This window comes from Melanotaenia boesemani, chromosome 16 (genome assembly GCF_017639745.1).
Source record: "Melanotaenia boesemani isolate fMelBoe1 chromosome 16, fMelBoe1.pri, whole genome shotgun sequence".
Taxonomy (NCBI): Eukaryota; Metazoa; Chordata; class Actinopteri; order Atheriniformes; family Melanotaeniidae; genus Melanotaenia; species Melanotaenia boesemani.
In genome coordinates, this window is record NC_055697.1 from 22,111,741 (window position 1) to 22,131,021 (window position 19,281).

Consider the following 19,281-nt stretch of genomic DNA (forward strand, 5'->3'; position numbering starts at 1 on the left):
GAATACATTATAATTTAAACAGCAGTCATTTTCATGTTTTGTAAAGCCATGCTTTGCTGGGAAACTTGATTTTTCTTGAATAAGTACAGTATCACCATATTAACAATGTTATAGACCAAGTGTATTCCTTCATGTCAACATATTTAGATAATAGCATCTTTCTCCCTTAGGATAAAAGTGTTTGACTACTCCTAAAAAGGGAGAAAAGAAAATGACAAAGAGCCTAAGTGATGACCTGGCCTCCACACGCTCCAGATTGCAAACCAAATGAGAGTCTGCAGGATGAGTCAGAACAAGTCAGATCATCTGTCCACTAATCCACAGGAGCCAGGAGATGGTGATGCCAGTCATCCTGGGATATCATCAGACATCACATCCATACTGACATGAAGAGAAACTATACAATACTGAGCAACTCATTCCAAAATGAGTAACTATGATCTCTTTGTTTAACCTTTGCACATTTCTTCATTTGGCTGTTGCAAAAGAGCTCAAACAGTGGAATCTGACACCAGACATTTCCTGTCAGCCAGAACAGGCAAGGCAAGTTTATCTGTATAGCACATTCAATGTACAAGACAATTCGAAGTACTTTGTATAAAACATTAAAAGCATTAAGGCAGGGTGCAGGAAAAGAAATAAAAGAAATTAAATAAAAACAAAGAAAAAAACTAAAATAATCAACAGATCAATATAATAAATTTTACAATGTTTTAGGAGTATTAGTTATAACTCTTTTAGTTTTTACCTCCAGGGACTGCAGGTAGCCTTCCTGTGGGTCGCACAGCAGGGAGGAAATACGATGATTATTCCTTATGCAACGGACATTGGTGTCTCTCCACAGTGGGAAGATCTGACGGATGATGGTCATCCGCCCCAGAGAGCTGTGAACCAGCTCCATGATGTCTGCGTCACTCACCTCCTGAAGATGACAGAGGGGGAACTTTTTATATCATGTAAGTCAAGCATGAAAAAGTATAAAATAAACCACAAATTTGAAAGGAAATTTGGATACGACAGATAGCCTTGAAGGCTGTTGGCTGCGAGAGTAATTTAAATATCAGATGTAAGAATAGAAAGTAATTAAATAAATTAAAAGAGCTGATAGGGGCTTGAGTTGAGATATGAACTAATCTACTTAACTGCATTTTGAGTTTTCACATCAACAGTAACCAAACAAAGATGTTCTGTTCCATCAGTCGTTTATTTAATAAACTCAATCAAGTGTTTTAATCCTGATGCAACTTATGAGATACTCAAGGAAACTTATTCATATTTTATTCAGATTAGGCTGACAAATTAATGTTTTTTATAAATATCGTTCAGAATCAAAGCCAAGGTGACCCTAGGGTTCTTTTTGTGTGGGATGTACCCATTAAAGATCAGGTCAATATTCATGAGACGCTGCTGCCTGCAAGTCTCCAGAGCAGGAGAACGGTCAATGCTCTGGCAGACACCGAGTCTCATGAGAAATACTGGGTTCATATACTACCTGACAATAAAGCTTAGAGGTTACTGTCAGGTCGAAACAGCAGCCAAGCAGCTCCATGTTGTATTTCCGTGACCATACCTGCCTGAAGACATGTTCTCTATCCTTCCTTCTCATATGATGTTTTGATCATTCTGTTTTTGCATCAAGCTTTCTGGTTTTAGTGCTGGTTGAAGTCAACACTTAACATTCATTTCTCCTGCCCTCTGTCTGTGTAGTGCTTTTATCTTTTCATCCTAATGTGGCCTTTCAGTTTTTTTATTATCTTGCCATTGCTTTTAGTCTTGTTTATTCACCTACAGATGACCATGAGTCTTAGCTTTTTCCCTCTAATTATTCATTAAAATGCATATTTTACCTTTTAAATTCTCTTTTGCTTTTAGGCATTTTTCCCCAAATGTGTCTTATGCCATAAATATATTTTACAAAATGCAAAAATATTATGGAGAGAAAAGTGACTGACAATAAAAATTCTCATTTACCCAATTTCCCAGTGTGAGTGAAAGATTAATTTTTTCCCTGACTCTTTACAGTCAGTCAGATGGAAAATATGAATATTCATGAGTTGCCGAGACACATTCATCAAGCAAATTATGTTGCATGGTTCACAGAGCTGAACCTTAGTGTCCAAGTTAATAACTTGCAGTGCCACCCAGTCCAAGTGTTCTGTCACCATCACAGCTGACATTTGTGTCATGAACTGACCCACCAATAACATACACCAAGGGGACATGGACCTGAAAACATGTGCCTTTATCCTCTGTGTGAGGAGATAATAGACCACTGAGTCACTATGCTACAGCAGATTTCTCCTGTACATTGTGCACTATGTAGAGTAGAGAATGTACTCATAGCTCAAGCCAGCTGAAGACAACATATGTTTTTGACCCAAGAGGATTTTAAACTAAAATGGTACAGATTGTGATTACAGTAGAGCTTCTGACTCAAATTATATTATTACATACACAAGCAGAGCACACACAACCAAATACATCTTAAGTCTACAATTATCAGATAATTGCTTTAGTCAACCCACTCAAACTTCTGAAAATGTGAATACAGCACGGCCATGTTTCAATGACAGCTGACGACCAAAATACATTAATCACATCAGGTTCAGCTGGCAGATAGGCTAAATTATCCTCTTTGTGCTGCTCATTCTATGTTATTAATCTTTCACTAGAAATGAATCAAAATTTTACAGGTAATCATGACAGTCGTTTAATTAGAGGTTGAGGTGCTTTTTGCTGAGAGTCAGTGTGTGTCTGGAATGGAGAATAAAGCACTGTGGGTATTGACATCAGTTTGAGTTATTCTTGTGTACAAAATGTATACCTGTCTTAATTTGCTTTAAATATACCGGAAGAAAAGGGTTGAATACCATCTTATCTGGAGACCAAACCAAACTTTTGTTAGAGAATCATAAAACGACAAAAAAAAAAAAAAAAAAAACATTTTGTGATCTGTATTATCAGAGGTGGAATTTTCCAAAGATCACTCAACAGAAACGTAAACAACAGAAAGTATAAATTTCTGTAAAATGTGTTAAAATGACTGTTTTGTTAGTTAAATCAGCCCCACAATCTGCTGCGAAAGGCAAAAACAGGGCTGGATAAATACAGTGTAAAACAGAGTAGAGATGATGTGCTTCTTCTTTCACTTAAAAAAAAAAATGACCTCATATGAGAAAAAATATATACGCAAACTGTCACACGGACACTGCTGCTATATTGTTACGCATACAGCACAGGTAACTGTGACTTGGAGCATACATAGACCTTTTTAGAAAAATGTTTGCTTTGGATGTAACAATGTGATCTTAGAAATGTTCCACTCTGTGTTGCGGCATCGGTTGTAGTTGAAGAAAACTGGATGGCACGACTAAGTGAAGCGGAGGGTTGTCAGTTTCTTCTGTGTCCAGGGTCGTGTCCAATGGATCGCACCTCAGAGGCTGTGAAAGGGGAAGTGGGCTGTTTAAACCCTAACAGCAGGACATACAGAATCTATTGTCTCTAAAGTTTTTCCCTGCGTATTTTGCTCGCCAGCCTGTGGCGTTTAGGCGCCTTGTGAGGGAAAACTGTTGGTTTCAGCTTTCATTTATAACCGGCAGCCCCGTTAGTTCCTTTGGCAGCTGTGGTCGAGAAAATGACTCAAACCAGTTAAGAGAAGTGCTGAGAACATAAATGTGGGTCCTTAAGAATATGTTTTTGTCCACAGGCTTTCTTCCATTCAGCTCTCCTCTTCTTATCACTCAGAAAGCAGTGAGGACTTGTGTTGCCTTTTGACTGGAAACTGCAGCCACAAGCAGCAAACTGCAGGATTATTTCTGTATATTGGGATGGACTAGCCATCAGACACAGTGGGCATTTTCTCAGGGGGACAACATGCTATCTGGACTGACAGTTTATTTACTGGTCTGACTGGTCCATAAAACTTGTAGATCGGCAGTCTGTCTAACTTTTAACCACCATCCCTTTTCACGGGGGACCTGTGCCTGTGTAATTTATCTGTCCAAAAAGTCAGCACAGGACTTCCTTTCTTGACCACCAGCCGATGAGACATGTCGATTTCTTAACCAACACAGGGCTGACCCAATCAGATTTTTATAGCACTTTTGGCTCTGTGCCGGTGAATGCAAGTACCTGTCAGAAACAAGATGGGGGAGAAAATGGAGATGAGGTACAGAGAAACTGCTGAATGGCCCAAAATGATTGACATGTTTCCTACAGCAGGACCTTCATCAGCTGCCGTAGCTGATGATGATGGTGGTGATGGCAGACCTTGTGTTGACCTGCACTGCTTTCACAACACTGAGGTTCTGTTTTGAGCTAAAGGAGAAAAGAGAAATCAAACCACAAACAAGTTACATTTGCCTCCACCTTTCTCATTCTTGTCTTGAGAGCAACCGATTTATGTCATCATCCCAGAATGCATTGTGCAGGTGAAATAATGGCAACCTCAGTAGGTCAAAAATGTAGTAGACATCAGATTTTTAAAGTAATTAGAAGGTTTCACATGTCACTAACAAGGAATTTTATTAAATAAAACAATATATTAATAACACATTATGTAACTTTCCAACCTTAAAATTCTACTTTCCAGACTCGTTTGATGGTACAGTGACATCTGTTTATACATTTCTGGAGCCGTCACTGCAACATACTGTGATGATGCTGCCCAGGTTGGCTTTATGCACTGCATCACACACTAGCAAATGGACAGAAACAAACAGCCGTTTTGAACTCGCACCGTGGTTGACTCAGGAAAAAAAAAAAAAAAAAAAAAAAAAAATCCAAGAAGACATTATTTGCAGAAGAGGGAAAAAAAAAGAGAAAAAGGGACAGAGCATGAGATGAGACGAGAGTCAAGATAAGATTGTCTTTTAATGGCTGAAGAGAGCTCACAGTATAAGAGAGGTAACAAGTCGGATGCTGAATTAGCCGTCGTTAAGGGGTGCAGAATTGAGAAAATTGCAATTCTGTAGTGTGCTAATGGTACTGATGAGCATTTTAAGGAGATTGTTTTTGAGTAAGTAGGCCCAAAAAAAAACAATAAGTTGATTAATTGTGACGTTATTGCTGATGAAATGAAAAATAGAGACACAGGTAGGGTGATTCATCCTGGGCCGAAGCTGCAGCTTCAATGTTACCCTGCTTCACTTTAAACAGTAATGGGAAAGCAGACACAGGACTCTGCCTATACCAGAGCAGCTGTGGCATTTATTGCAGAAGCTTTTAGCAAAAACTTGACATTTGCCTTAAACAGGAAGCTGCTTACAGCTAACTTTTTTCTGCTTAAATAGCATGCTCCACTCTTACACATGCACATAGGGAGAGCTGTGTCTCTGTCCCTCCACCACCTCATTAAAGGAGCCATGCCTTTCTGATAACAGTGCTGTAGACATTAGTTCCACATCTCTGTAATAAAACAAAACTCTCTTCCAAAAATAGTTGAGTCTTAAAAACAGGCACCGTTCTGTTTTATCAGCTAATAAATTAGTCACATGCACATTCCTGGATAATAGCTGGAATTCCTTGTAAGTAAAAGGCAGTTGGACTTCTATTAAGTTATTTTACATGTCACTCCAAACACATTTGTGGTCATTCCTCATGCGTAACCCCAAACATCAACCTTAGTCAAATGTGAATGTTGATAAAACTACGTGGGGAGGCGTGTCAGAAATGCATTGTATGTGACTGGTGAGTGGTGATGGCTCCTTTGTAAACAACTGTTGGTCTTAACAGTTCAAAACACCTAACATGACCAGGATTATTATAAATAATAATGCCAATAATCTTAGACCTACTCTTCATGAAGGGTAGTTCCAGTTACCCTCTGATGATTAGAAGTGCAATACTCAAAATGAATCAAAATGACTAAAAATTACCCTGCCAGCAAAAACGGATTAAACCACAATTGAGTTAAAAAACAAAAAAAAGTTGAGCGCATCACTGCCAAATCACATAATTCTCTGGCTTTTAGTGTTTTTAAAATGAATTTTAAACAATAATCATTGCTTCCAACAGATGTTATAACCATGTCATTTCAATTTATACTTTTAAGTCCCACTTCTGAACTTTTGTAGATTTTCTAATTAAGGTTCCCCCTAACAACGACTAATTTAGCATCTGTCTTGCATCCTCTCATCTCCAAGCTGTCTCAAGTCAGTAAAAGTCAGTCAGGTGTTGAGTATTGTATTTGTCTCTTGGTCTTTTGCTTTTCTTCTCTTCCTCCGATAATACCATACAATGTTTCTTTGCTGACACGCGTTAAAAACTGCCAGTGTGTTGATTTCCAGTGTGGGACTTAAAGTTTTGTAGCCTTGGGATGCTTAAGGGCAAAGATGGCTCCAGGAATGGGCATAATGAATGTCAATGTGCCACCAAATTGAGTTAGAAACACAAAGGTTTTCAAGTTATGTAGTGTTACTTCAGGTGAGGGGGGACCATTTCCAGGTCCAAGGAGGTTTTTGTTTGCAAACAAGCATGTTTGCAAACACAGTAGTTTGTAGTGTGACAGTGTTTCAGTAATTACTGCCCCGTCATAATGTCTTATAAAAAGGAACAGCTGCTCCCTCAAAAACATCTCTAGATACATTTACATACACATGATAACTCCAAATTGAAAACATCTCATAAATAAATAAATAAAAACCTGAAACAAAAGTACCTCTTAAGCATAATCTTACGTCACTTCAGGTTGCACTTGAATGTTTCCCAATCCAGTATAAGGGCAAAAACACACACTTTGTCAGAGGATGTAAACTTGGTAAATGTGTTTCCACATATTTACTTTGGCTTACAGTATGACTTAATGTAGAATAATACATAATGTGTTATTCTAGTAAGTGATTTGATTTATTTATTAATTTTACTGTGCAGACCAACAGTGTAAAGCAATCTATAACATATTGTTCATCATACCATTTAGTGATATTGGGAGCTTTAAGTACAGAGGCAACCAGCATCTCTACTTGTATTATTTAAGTTCATTGCTATAATGGGGTATAAATGTTAGCCTGGAGATGGAGATAGTGGAAATAGTCTCTATACATAATCTGAATAGACCATTAACCTCAATGATATCTGAATAACTAAAATGAATGTCACTATAACGGTAACATTTAGATGAAAAGGTTCATGAAGACAGACTCCCTGTCTGAGGTTCTTTAAATTCATAACCTTGATACTGAATGTCTCCTGGGCTGACCATTTCTGCAAAATCCATAACTCTGGCCTGTAAATTACGTTTCTGCATAGATGCTCATCATGGTTACACTTCTTACACAATGAATTCAAAGCAGTTCACTTTTTTTTTCCTCTGTGTGTGTGTGTGTGTTGTTGATCATTCTTTTGTTGAATATGGCTAATATCCTGAGTGCTTGTGAATAGTGTGCAAATAAAGCTTCCTCATTTGGTTTTAAAATACATATTCAGTCAGATTCAAACAGTTTTTATATAAAAAACAATGACAGTTTATTGTGGACACCTTCAGTGATTTTACCATTACTAATGACAAAAGTATCAGCTTACTGTTATAACATTTTTTTGTTTGTTATGTACAAATATGCATATTAAAACCTCAAATCCAGTGTTATGACAAATGAAATGTTATACAGTTCTTTGAAGATAATGGAAACTTGTGTTTCTTTATGTTGCAAGTGCTGTCTACAGTAATCCACCTGCAAATCCCCCAATCTGGTGCAGCAGAGATTGCATCAGAAGAATAGGGTTTCCAATTCAGTTGCTTGATGGGCAGTTACCCAAGACATCAGTCATATCATGACTGTCCTCATCGACTGTGTCACAGCAGGCACAGCCACCTAATCCATCAAACATTTTCAAGTGTCAGTGTCCTGCCTTTGATGGGGGGGAAAAAAACAACAAATCCTCCCAGGATGTGCAATCCATCTCAGTTGAACAGACGGAGTCAGATGTGGATCTGTGTGCAGCTGAAGCGGCCTGGTTTAGTGGGTGGTTTAGTGAGACATACACCTGCCTATTATCCCTGCACTTCTTACACAATGATTTCAAAGCAGTTCACTTTTTTTTCTGTGTGTGTGTGTTGTTGATCATTCTTTTGTTGAATATGTTATATATCCTGAGGGCTTGTGAATTGTGTGCAAATAAAGCTTCCTCATTTGGTTTTAAAATACATAATCAGTCAGATTCAAACTGTTTTTATATATAAAACAATGACAGTTTATTGTGGACACCTTCAGTGATTTTACCATTACTAATGACAAAAGTATCAGCTTATTGTTATAACATTTTTTGTTTGTTATGTACAAATATGCATATTAATCATTGCTTAAAATAATGAACATCATCTTGAAGTACTGGATAGTATTTTCTGCCTCGTTAAAGTATCAGTGACAGTGTAAAAAAAACAATATTAGAGCCATTTTAGAGTTTGAGAAACAGAGACTGAAGGTCAGGACACTTTAGTTCCTGCTCTTTCCTCCATTAAAAAGAGAGATCAATCAGAAGATAGAGCATGTTATTTTTCCTTTGTCCATTACAGAGTTATGATCATACATCAGCCTTCCTTCTCACTTTGTGCTCTTACATTTCAAGCTTGACAACAACATTCATTGTGCCACATGTTGCCACTGGTGGCAGATTTGCATAACTGTCATGAAAGCTGAATGAAATGGGAGACCTCCATTTGACTGCATGAGAGTGGATTTTAAGGCTGTCAGGAGCATGAAGAGCAGATGGAAGTGATAAAACAAGAGTGAGCATGAGGATTACCTGGTTAAAATGTATGTCACAGCTCTGTCATGACCAACTGCATAGCTGCAACTGTCACTGGGGACTGGGCAGCATTCAGGAGAAACAGGTAACGGGGATGTGTTATTTCCCCACGGGATTTTGTGATAAAGCTGAATTGCATCTGGTCAGGCTCACAACATTTTCCCATTTTGTGAGCAAGAATCAGAATTTAGGAGCAGTATATCATAGCCATGTTCTAAACTATAAGAACACTAACTCTTGCAGATGCAATTTGTAAAACTGCACCCACACTCCTCGTATTTAAATTAATTAGAAAAAGTGTGGAACATTTTTCTGCCATAAGCCATGTTAGAAGCATCTTATAAATGTAATCAGAGGCTAAAAGAAACAAATTAGCTTTACATCTTCCATTAAGGTTCCTTCCTTTTTCAAGATAAGCAGGCATTGTGGATAAATCATTTACAGCGAGATGCAAACCTGGATTCAGCAAGATTCTTTTTGTTGGTAACAGCGTAAGATGAGAAACATTGGATTAAAGAAAAAGATTAATAAGCAGCTCAGAGTTTTATGTTATTTCTCTTGTTAGTTTTCTCAACATGTCTGTATTATTCTCACATCAAGGAGAATGTTAGCTTCATGGTCAGTTAGTGTTTTGTGATTAAATGAATGGAGGGAAAGGAGAGAGAAGAGAGAAATGGATAAACAAAAATTAGAGTGAGGCAGAGATAAGGCCAAGAAAATTCTCCCGAGACCAAGTGAGGCAGTAAGGAGAAGGAAATTCAACTCAAATGTTGAGAAGGGGATTACAAACAGGGAGAAAAGCAAACTGTGGCCCCACTGCATTTTAAACCACAACTCTGTGGTGCTGATGAATGATTCAGGTTATAGTCTAGATAAATAAAAAACACAAGACCTCATCTCTGACTTTCATTTTAGACAGTTGTTGGCTTATTACTGTACACAGGATCTCCTCATGAGCTACATTTAATTTTCCTTAAAACCTTTTCCTTGTTGTTAAATATTCCTAAAGAGCTCTGCTTTGGTTCCCTTGAACATGATCTCCGCAAACGTCTCAAAGTCTTGTTTTGCCTTTTTGGCATTTGTTTCAGTCGAAGTTTTCTCCTTGGACTCCATCCACTGAAGCCTACTTACTTCAGTGGGCACCATATGGTACGGGTTGAAAAAGCAAGATTGCTCCAGGTCAGCTGAATCTCTTTAGATGTCTCTGTTGTGTGTTTTTCACCAACTGAACTGGCCTTTAGAGACCTCTCTCACTTTCCTCTTAGCTTTTTTTGACTGTGAAACTTTGAGGTATTATAACTGTTTGAACAGAGGTCTTAAGACCTTTGGTAATCTTCCAACTTCTGAGATAATTTTTATACAGTTTCAGATGTTCTGAGACAGATATCATCTGCACCACCCCTTTGTTTTTTTTTTCTTTTTAACATGTTAAAATTACAAGTGTACTGGTTTGGTGGTAAATGGTCTGTATTTATATAGCACTTTTACCCAAACCGCTTTACATTATACATCACATTGAACCATTCACACACACATTCACACACTGATGGTGGAAGCAAGGCACTCAGGAACACCTCCACATGAGCTCGACAGGCCGAGGATCGAACCGGCAACCCTCAGGCTACTAGACGACCACTCTACCCACTGTGCCACACCGCCACATAGTGATGTCATCACACTGGAAATTATGCACATATTAACTCAGATTTGTCTTTTTTTGTTAATTATTGACATCATTAGTAATAATGCAGTTGCGGTCAAAGCACATTTTTGTTGTGTTCCTTTTATTTAACTATTAAGAATCTTTTAAATATTTTTTAGATTTTTAATATATATCTGAAATATTCATTTGTATGTATTTATCAAGACATTTAACATTAACTTCTAACAACTCGGAGGTATGAAAAGTACTGACCAGGGCTGTATTTTAAATTTTAAAGAAGCAAACGGGCACATTTTAAACATGCACCAGGGAGAGATGTCTGATGTGATTGGCTTACTGTGCACTAACCCACATCACATCAGATATTAAGGGAGTGTCATTGAATTAAAATGCCATTAGTTCACAATTTCCCCGATTCTGATGCAATTAACGCTGATGTCTTTGTGGAGGTCTGTAACAAGTGACTGAGAGGCATGAATGAGTCTGTATATGAACAATGCCTCAAATTACAGCCCCATCTTATAATAATCTGTGCGAGTACAAAAGCCCATCAACAGAATAATGACTTAAATCATATACAAAAAGTTCAAAAAGAACTCTGGGTCACAGTTCTGTGTATGCAGAAATATATGGTGAAATATGACTAGGTTTTTATTTTTTAAAAACTCATTACAGTCTAGACTTTTGTAATGTAGGCTGCCAAATAGCAGAAGGTTTTCAATGCACCAAGCCTCATAACATTTTTATATCAATGTCAAAACTATTGATAGAAATTCTGCTTGGATGAAATTCAACTACAGCGTGAATGGCAACTGCTTTGTTTTCATTTCTGCAAACATATCTCACTATCGTACTCTGGATTATTAATAAATGTATGTCATGTTCTGAATTCTGATAAAATGTGAGGCTGTGATTCTTAAAAATAAGATGATAAATGGGATGTTTTTATTATGATTTAAACAAATATAAGATATGCTGGCATTGCTGTGTGTGTATTTTTAGGTATTGCAGAGATAAAGCCCATTAGGCAAAGCAAAGTAAATATTCAAGGTAACCATCTCAGAGGGAACTATTATCTTATGTCTTTCATCAATTGCTTTTAGCACTGAACCAATCCCATGCTCCACTATCTCCAAATCACTGAATCAATTGAAGTGCAGAGCTGAAACATTGCTGTTAAAGATCAATGTGATTTCACTGTTCTGTATTCACAAAGCACACCTGGACTTTGTGCTGTTACAGCCACTTTGGAAGAATTAAGGTCAATGTTAGACACATAGTACTGGTTTAGAGAGTGGAAAGACGAGCTGTTAATGGTAAGATGTTATGCAAATTATAAAAGATACTGTCCTAGCAGCAAAAGTAAAAATAAAGAAGGATCTGTTTATGTAATTCAACAAAAAAATATAGTCAAAGTGTGGTAAACATGAGTGTGTGTATACCTTTGCATACAAAACTCTATAAACTGAGGCTGGCTCATGCTAAGGTCTAAATTCACTCACATGCATCTAAGTGCGTTTGCATTTGGCCTCACCTCATTGGCATAGACCCAGTGACTGTCCTTGGATGCCAGGTTCGTTTCTACTGCCTGCAGTGATAGATCAAATGAGAAAGGGGATGGAAGGTGGGGAGGTGGGGGAGGGGGGTACACAGAGGGAGAGAGAGAGAGAATTTAAGAATCAAAGTGTGCAAATTCATTGAAATAATTACTGCATGCCAGTCATCCCTCATGCATCTCTGGGGGTTAATTTGTAAATGATCCCAGGAAAACAGAGTCCAGCGTTCCAGGAGAAAAACATGTCACAGGCTGCATCAATTCACGCTACCTGAAGAATACTGATCAAAAGAACCCCTTAGCTATTTTTATAGTGCATGTAAAAATGACGCTTGAGGTGCAGATGCACTTAACATGTCCACTTCTAAGTACCTCAATTGCCATACCAATTTCCTGTTATTTTGATAATTTCAGAATGATGGCAGAAAATATAGCGCCACCGCAGATGTGGTTGGTTGGGATGAATGCATAACCTGAGAGTCTGTAGCATGAAAGCTTCAACTAAAAAAGATAAATGGATGGACCAAACACTCTTCTGTTTTGTAACTATAAGTTTTCACAATTTGTTGCTCAATTTTTGATATTTGCTCTATACAAAAGGACAGAATACAATTTGTAGTGAAAGCCTAGAGCTTTTCACAACTGTAAACTTTTTACAAATGATAAAATGCACACAGATAAACACATGACTGCTCTGTGAACATTTTAACTTTGTTAACACCTTTAAAATCAACTGAGTACAAAAATGTATCTCTACATTTATTAATTTTCCTTTTATAGTGCTGCTTTTGTGTCAAAGCATCACGTTTCTTGTCTGAAGTCTAAACCCAGTTACACAGTAAACTGCTGGAAACTTGCTGTCTTCCCTGAAAAATTACTAAAATCAGATTCATTTAATCCCAGATCCTAATTCTCATACAAAGTGCTTATAATAGAGAGCAGACTGTAATCTGCATTCTGATGTGTGTTTAAATGTATTGTTTGAGCTAAAACCTCTTAGTATAGGTGGCTTAATACAACTTAGATTGACCAAAACTGTCCAAGATGCAGTAACTTTCACTTTTAACCTCCCAGTTTGTGACCTTATCTGCAGTACTTTGCTGTTATCACACTGAATGCAATTCTCGCCAGAGTATGCTTATTTAATCTGCCTTCTATGCATTAGGGCTGCAACGATTAGTCGACGTTGTCGACAATAGTCGACAATAAAAATAGTCGACAACGAATTTAGCTGTCTACTATTGTCGGCAAAAAAAAATACAGAGTGAGACATCGTCTTCTAATCCTATCTCTGCTGAGAGTTGCACAATGCACATGCGCACAGAGGGGGAAAAAAATACAGAGTGAGACATCGTCTTCTTTTTTTTATCTCTGCTGAGAGTTGCACATGCGCAATAAAGTCCGCCAGGAGAAAAATATGGTGTCGGACTAGGGAGGAAAATGGCAGCGGTGAACTTTAAAAGTCTGGGAAAACTTCATGGTAAACTTACAAAATAAATACATGTACTAATCGACCATCAGAATGGTCATTAGTTGCAGCCCTACTATGCATATTGTCATATTATTCTTGTTTTCAAATTAGATTGCATGATTGTCAGGTTATATGTCCCGCCTCCTCCATTAGGTTAAGGAAATTAACACCAACAAAATGACAGAAAAAATAAATATTAAAATCTCTTGTTTATATTGTTATCTAATCTCTTTAATAAAATAACTGTAATGCTTTTATTCTCTTGAATGAAATGTTTTCATAAATGTGCTGTGGCTCCACAAACATGACACCTGCCATGAGCCACCATTTTTACTATGGTGTGTCTGAACAGACAAATAACTGTGATTTGAGAAACATCTGAGCTTTAAGAGTGCAGTACCGGCTTTGTTTGATATGTGCTAGAGCAGTGGTTCCTAACCTGAGGCCCAGGACCAGGACTGCGTGAAAAGGGCAAGAATCCAGAGATATCTGTAGGGGATACTTCCCTGAATACCGGAAGAATCCGGACCATTTCTGGTGCATATTGAGACATGTTTCATATCTGGTGATATACGGACACAAGATACTGCATGAGGACATATATTCTGTCAGGATACCATGATGTCTGATTTTTGTCATATACAAGTTCCGGATTCAACCTGCAGTCATTTCCAGAAGTATCTGAGGTCAGGATACGGTCCCTCAAAGACCACAAGGGGTCTCTTTGAACATTCAGAGCTGTTGTGATTAAATTCTACACATTGTTCCTATTTAAGAAAAAAAAGCAAGGCTGTATGTTGTTAATTTAACTTTGGCTTTATCAAAGGACAGGGCTTAGCCAGAATACATTATTTATGATGAGAATCTCAAATTTTAAAGCATAAAACCAAGCATGGTTTCAGCACAGGTTGCGGCAGGGGGTCCATGGCTTTTTAGTATTTGAATAAAGGGGGTACTCAAGGAAAATAGGTTTGGACAGCTGTGCTAGAACACCATTTGGGATAGATAATACTTTAAAAGGCACATAGAAGGAACGAGTTGATGTCTAAATAATTTTTTTGTAAACACATAAGGACAGCATTAACATAAAGACAAAATGGAAAAAAAAGTATTTCAGTGCTGTGTTAAAACATCTTCAGACAAAAAAAAAAAAAAAAATGCAGGTAGGGAAATGTAAAGGAAAGATATGAAAGCTGCATTGCTCAAGGCTGAAACATAGGGGTCATATTAAGGAGAAAGGTGCACTAAAGGGAGCAACTGTGGGTGAACTGTCATTAACCGGTGTGGAAGTGGCTGAATAATATGTGGATTTTTGAAAATAAAGTCCTAACCTAATTATTTCTATTCAATTAATGTGTGTTTTTTTATGTTTCACTACAATTACAATTTTTAAAACAACTTGTTTTCTGTTTGTAAATGATGCAATGGCAGCTTTTTAACTGTTTATAAAGAAACAAACAACTAGGTCTACAAAGAGTTGGACAAAGTTACACTTTTCACATATCAAATAGCAACCACTTAACTTCCATGGCAGACATTTTACTGTAAACTGAAAGGTTAAAGGCAAACATTCACTATATTGAGTTCTTCAAATCTGAAAGATGGCTAAATATGTGTAAGCTCTAGTCAAGTGTGAGTAATCCCTCCATTCTTTTATATTAAAATAATGTCTCCCTGGTCCGAAACAATTTCTGACAATGATAACTATTGTCTGCCTTGAAGATATAAACTTGACATTCAAGAGAGTTGACGGTTCTTTGAACTGAATTCATTCTTCCAGATAAAATCTGTCAGATGGCATAACGGTAAAGTCAAGTTCTGTAGAGTGGGTTAGTTACTGTGTTCGGTACCAGCTGGGATCTAATGTTTTGTTGAAGCCTTGGGCAAAATAGAAGACAACACTTCAAAAATTCAGAATCATTTCACGGTGCAATTCAGCACAGACACTGTAGAGAGTTTTGGAAATGAACCTGTGCTATGCTAAATGATGACAAGCTAATGTTTTAATATTTCTTTTTTAATGTAACACACATTTGAGTTGTAACAATATAAAATCCCATCCTTAGATATATTCTCGATTATCATCCAGGAGAGCAAAAGATAAAAAAATGAATAAATAATAAAAAAAAAAGCTGTCAAAACTACTTATACCAATTTAAAATCATACGTATGTGTGTTGCAGAAAACTGAAGTTGTTTCAGCTTGTTCATCTCTCATAGGTGCTCCTGATGATTGCCAGCTTTGTTTCCCTCGAAAGGCTGCAGGATGGTTTTTGTTGTGTTTCTGTACAGGTATGGTTGGTTGTCTGGTGTTTTTTTTTATTTTATTGTTATTGTTTTAATTTGGTGTTTCTGTTGTGATTGAAGTCGTTTTCTCTCTGGTGTACTTTATCTCCTCTTTCTTCTCTCCACTCTCCTTTGCTTTTCTGTTCATTCTTTATCCTTTTTTGGGGATAATTGTTGCTGCAGCTTCAGTTGAACTAAGCATGTTTTTTCCTCTTTGCCTAAAATGTACCACATCAAAGCCTAAAAATCCATTTGAGAGCATAAATGCTATTGACATCCAGGCAGAATGCTGTCTGCTTTGTGCATGTGTGCGTGTGTTCTCTCTATTCACTTCAGGAGATGATGTAACGGTGTAACTCTGGAAAGCAATGTGGTTGTGGTGAAGGAGGCATAACAACTGCCTGGAGTGACATCTGAGAAACATTCTATACAGCTGATACACGCCAAAGCCTGGTGACAGTAGATCTCTGATCAGAGGCAAAGTACCCCAGGCATGTTCTTATACTGTATCTATGCTACAATAGAAGCCAGAGTATGCTTACTCCAATTCAAAATCATGATGGCAGAAAAGGGATTGAGAGAAATTGCACTAAGAAGGATGTGAAAATTATGTAGGGGGAGATTTTGGGCAAGGCTCAGATGACTATATACGAATATCCTGAATGTGAAAAGATTAGAGCACTCAGTGTGATGACATTCAATACAGTATTTGAGAGAGGAGTTCATCTTGCGGCCTTTAATCTAAAATGCTTCAGGCTGCTGAATACTATTGCATCAGGAACTGGTAGATGTTTCTCATATTTCAACTCGTTCCTGGAGGTATGATTCATTGTTAGGTTGATGCATTAGACCAGGGACCACCAGGGATCACCAACTCTGAACCTCCAGGGCCACTATCCTGCAGGATTTATGGGTTTTCCTGCTGCAACACAGTTGATTTAAATAAAATGGTTCTCCAACAGCTTGTCGTCAAGTTCTACACGAGCCTCTTAATGAAACACTAAATCCTTTATTCAGTATTTAAGAATAAATTAATAAAAAAAACAACAAAAGACCTGGTTATTCAACATAAAATAAAATAATCCCAAATGTGTTTTTAAAGTTTGAGTATGGACAAGTGTATATTACAACAATGTCAGTTTACATACACTAGTCATTATGGTGACCAATGTCTATAGTGGGCTGTGATAACAAAATTAAAAATCTGGTGCAACTGTTTTAGTTATCATAGGATTTTAGGAAATCATAAATTTGTTATCAAGACTGCAGTGTGGCAGATGGAGCTCTTTGCAAGTTGTGGGCACTTTTAGATTTTTATACATAATACAGTATAAACAGAAAGCTCCCAAATTCCTTCAGCAGGATGACTGTGAGCCAAAACATATAACCAGCTACATAAAAACCAAACGTCAATAAGGCCAAAAACAAGTAGTTCTGCAACAGATGGTCTGGCCTGCAAAATAACCCTGATCTAATTACAGACTGGAGCCCGTATAGAGTTAGAGGAAGGCAGAAAAACCCCAATTACACACACACACAAAAAAAACAACTGTAGCAAAATATCCAAGATCTCAAATAAAATATCAGCCATCTCTGCAAGAAAGATTTATGTCATTTTTAAAAGAAAAATCACAAATGCTGATTTTCTTATATATACATTTTTACCTGTTAACAGCACTCTTCCATGAGCTAATAGATAAAAAAAATAGTTAAAAAAATACTAAAACATTTGCACAGTACTCAAACAGGTGCTTTACAGTCACAACTCACCAATATTCTTTTTTCAGTGTTTGAATCATCACCCTGCAGCTTTAAAATTAGCTTACCATCAAAACTCTCTTTTTTCCAAACTACTATCTGCTGCATCAATGTTAGTTTAAAATATCACCAAATCTGTTATTACAAACTAATTACAAACTTCTGTATGGTATCTTTCACACATAAATCTCACACCATTATAATTAACATTACATACTGTAAATGTTTTACTTGCATTTGAAATGTTGAGAAATGGCTTGTTTATTGTAAAATAAAGGCAGAAGGTGCAGATTAGTTCTCAGAAACAGCAGTCTGCAGGAAAAAAAAAAAAAAAAAGAGTCTAGCAATAATGTTAAATCTTTCTGGCCCAAACTCCTCTGGGGTAATGAGCTGTTTCATTTACATTAACAGGCCGACGCCGACCAGCCAGTCGCAGGGTACAGCAGTGCCAACTGATGTTTATGAAAACCACAGGATGCATATAATCTCAATAATATAGCCAAAAAGAACCAGCTGGCTTTGTCCACCAATGATGGGAACATACTGGGTTTTTTAAAAGCCATATTTTATGTAAAAAATAATCTTTTCCAAATTCTAAAACAAATAAACATGAATAAACATTGCTCTGGAGTTGAACTTGACAAAATGCTGTTGATGTAATCCATTGTTACCACTCCATCCTCAAAATGTGGGCTTGTTTGCTGATTAATCAGGCATGCATGGTGCAAATAGCCTGGGTGTTTGCTGAGCAACTCTCTGCTTTCTGAAAATATAATTTTTCACTCTGGTGACTTGGTTGCACTGAACTTGGAAATGAGGTAAACCATGCTCAATCTGCAGCATCCGAGTTACTATTTACATTTGTGTAGGAGGACAAAATTCTCAGAGGTTTTCATAATTAAGGATGCAAAATAATTAAAAAAGGTGTTAAATTGATCAATTAAATAGAAATAAAAAAACAAAACCTAAATGAATTAATTAATTAAAATATACAGTATAATTGGTGATTGCATCCCAACAGTTTCACTGTGTCCAACACACACTTTCCCCTGTCCTGATAAGTTATCAGTTACAATTTCCCACCTTCTAAAAGCTCTCAGAATACAAACATGGTGTTTAGCAAAGTCCTGTTTCTTACACACTCTTCTTATGCTTCTTTATGTGCATTGCTTTTTGTGTGAGTTGAATGAAAACATATTATTCAAGGCATTTCACCATATTTTAAGGTAAGGTCTGAGTGCATGGCAACCAATGGTTTCTGATAATTTTTACTGAATTCCTTTCACTGTGTCTTCCTATTTGGTCATTATTTGAAGGTGGAGAATGAAAAGGTTTTGGCAGTTGTCACACCTTCCATATTCTTTCTGTGGTATCACATAAAAGTAAGGAAGTAATGAGGTCTGTCATATAAGATTCACAATAGTCGCTTTGACCCCATCCTTCCCACTGTTGCTGTGGAAACACACCTTCAGACCATTTAACTTGCTCCCAATGAATGAACATTGAACAAAAGGGTGCAAACTGGTGCTAGTATATAGAGCCACATACCTGTTCAAATTAATACTAGAATACACACACACACACACACATATATAAGTTCATCACTAGTAGCCTTCTGTTAACAAATGCTTGATGCTCAGAAATGTCAATCATGTAACTGATCTGCAGTCCTTGGTGGAAAAACAACACCCAAAGGAACCTCTTCTTACCAGGTGGCCCTCAGGAGAAGATGGCACATGTGTGTCACATTAAAAACAAATCATGACTCCCATCTGCCTTGGCACCAACGTTGCTACCATCTCCC

General features: G+C 37.2%; 1 protein-coding gene across 4 annotated transcripts in view; it reads right to left on the reverse strand.

Annotated features, from left to right (window-relative positions):
* grid1a (glutamate receptor, ionotropic, delta 1a) overlaps window positions 1–19,281 on the reverse strand; it is a 255,469-nt gene that overhangs the window by 36,551 nt on the left and 199,637 nt on the right. For all 4 annotated transcript variants that reach the window (XM_042010670.1, XM_042010669.1, XM_042010671.1 and 1 more), the window contains exons 5-6: window positions 11,943–11,996; window positions 749–922 (exon numbers count right to left, since the gene is read on the reverse strand). In XM_042010670.1, coding sequence (XP_041866604.1) covers window positions 749–922; window positions 11,943–11,996 — 228 coding nt within the window. The remainder of the gene's footprint in view (window positions 1–748; window positions 923–11,942; window positions 11,997–19,281) is intronic.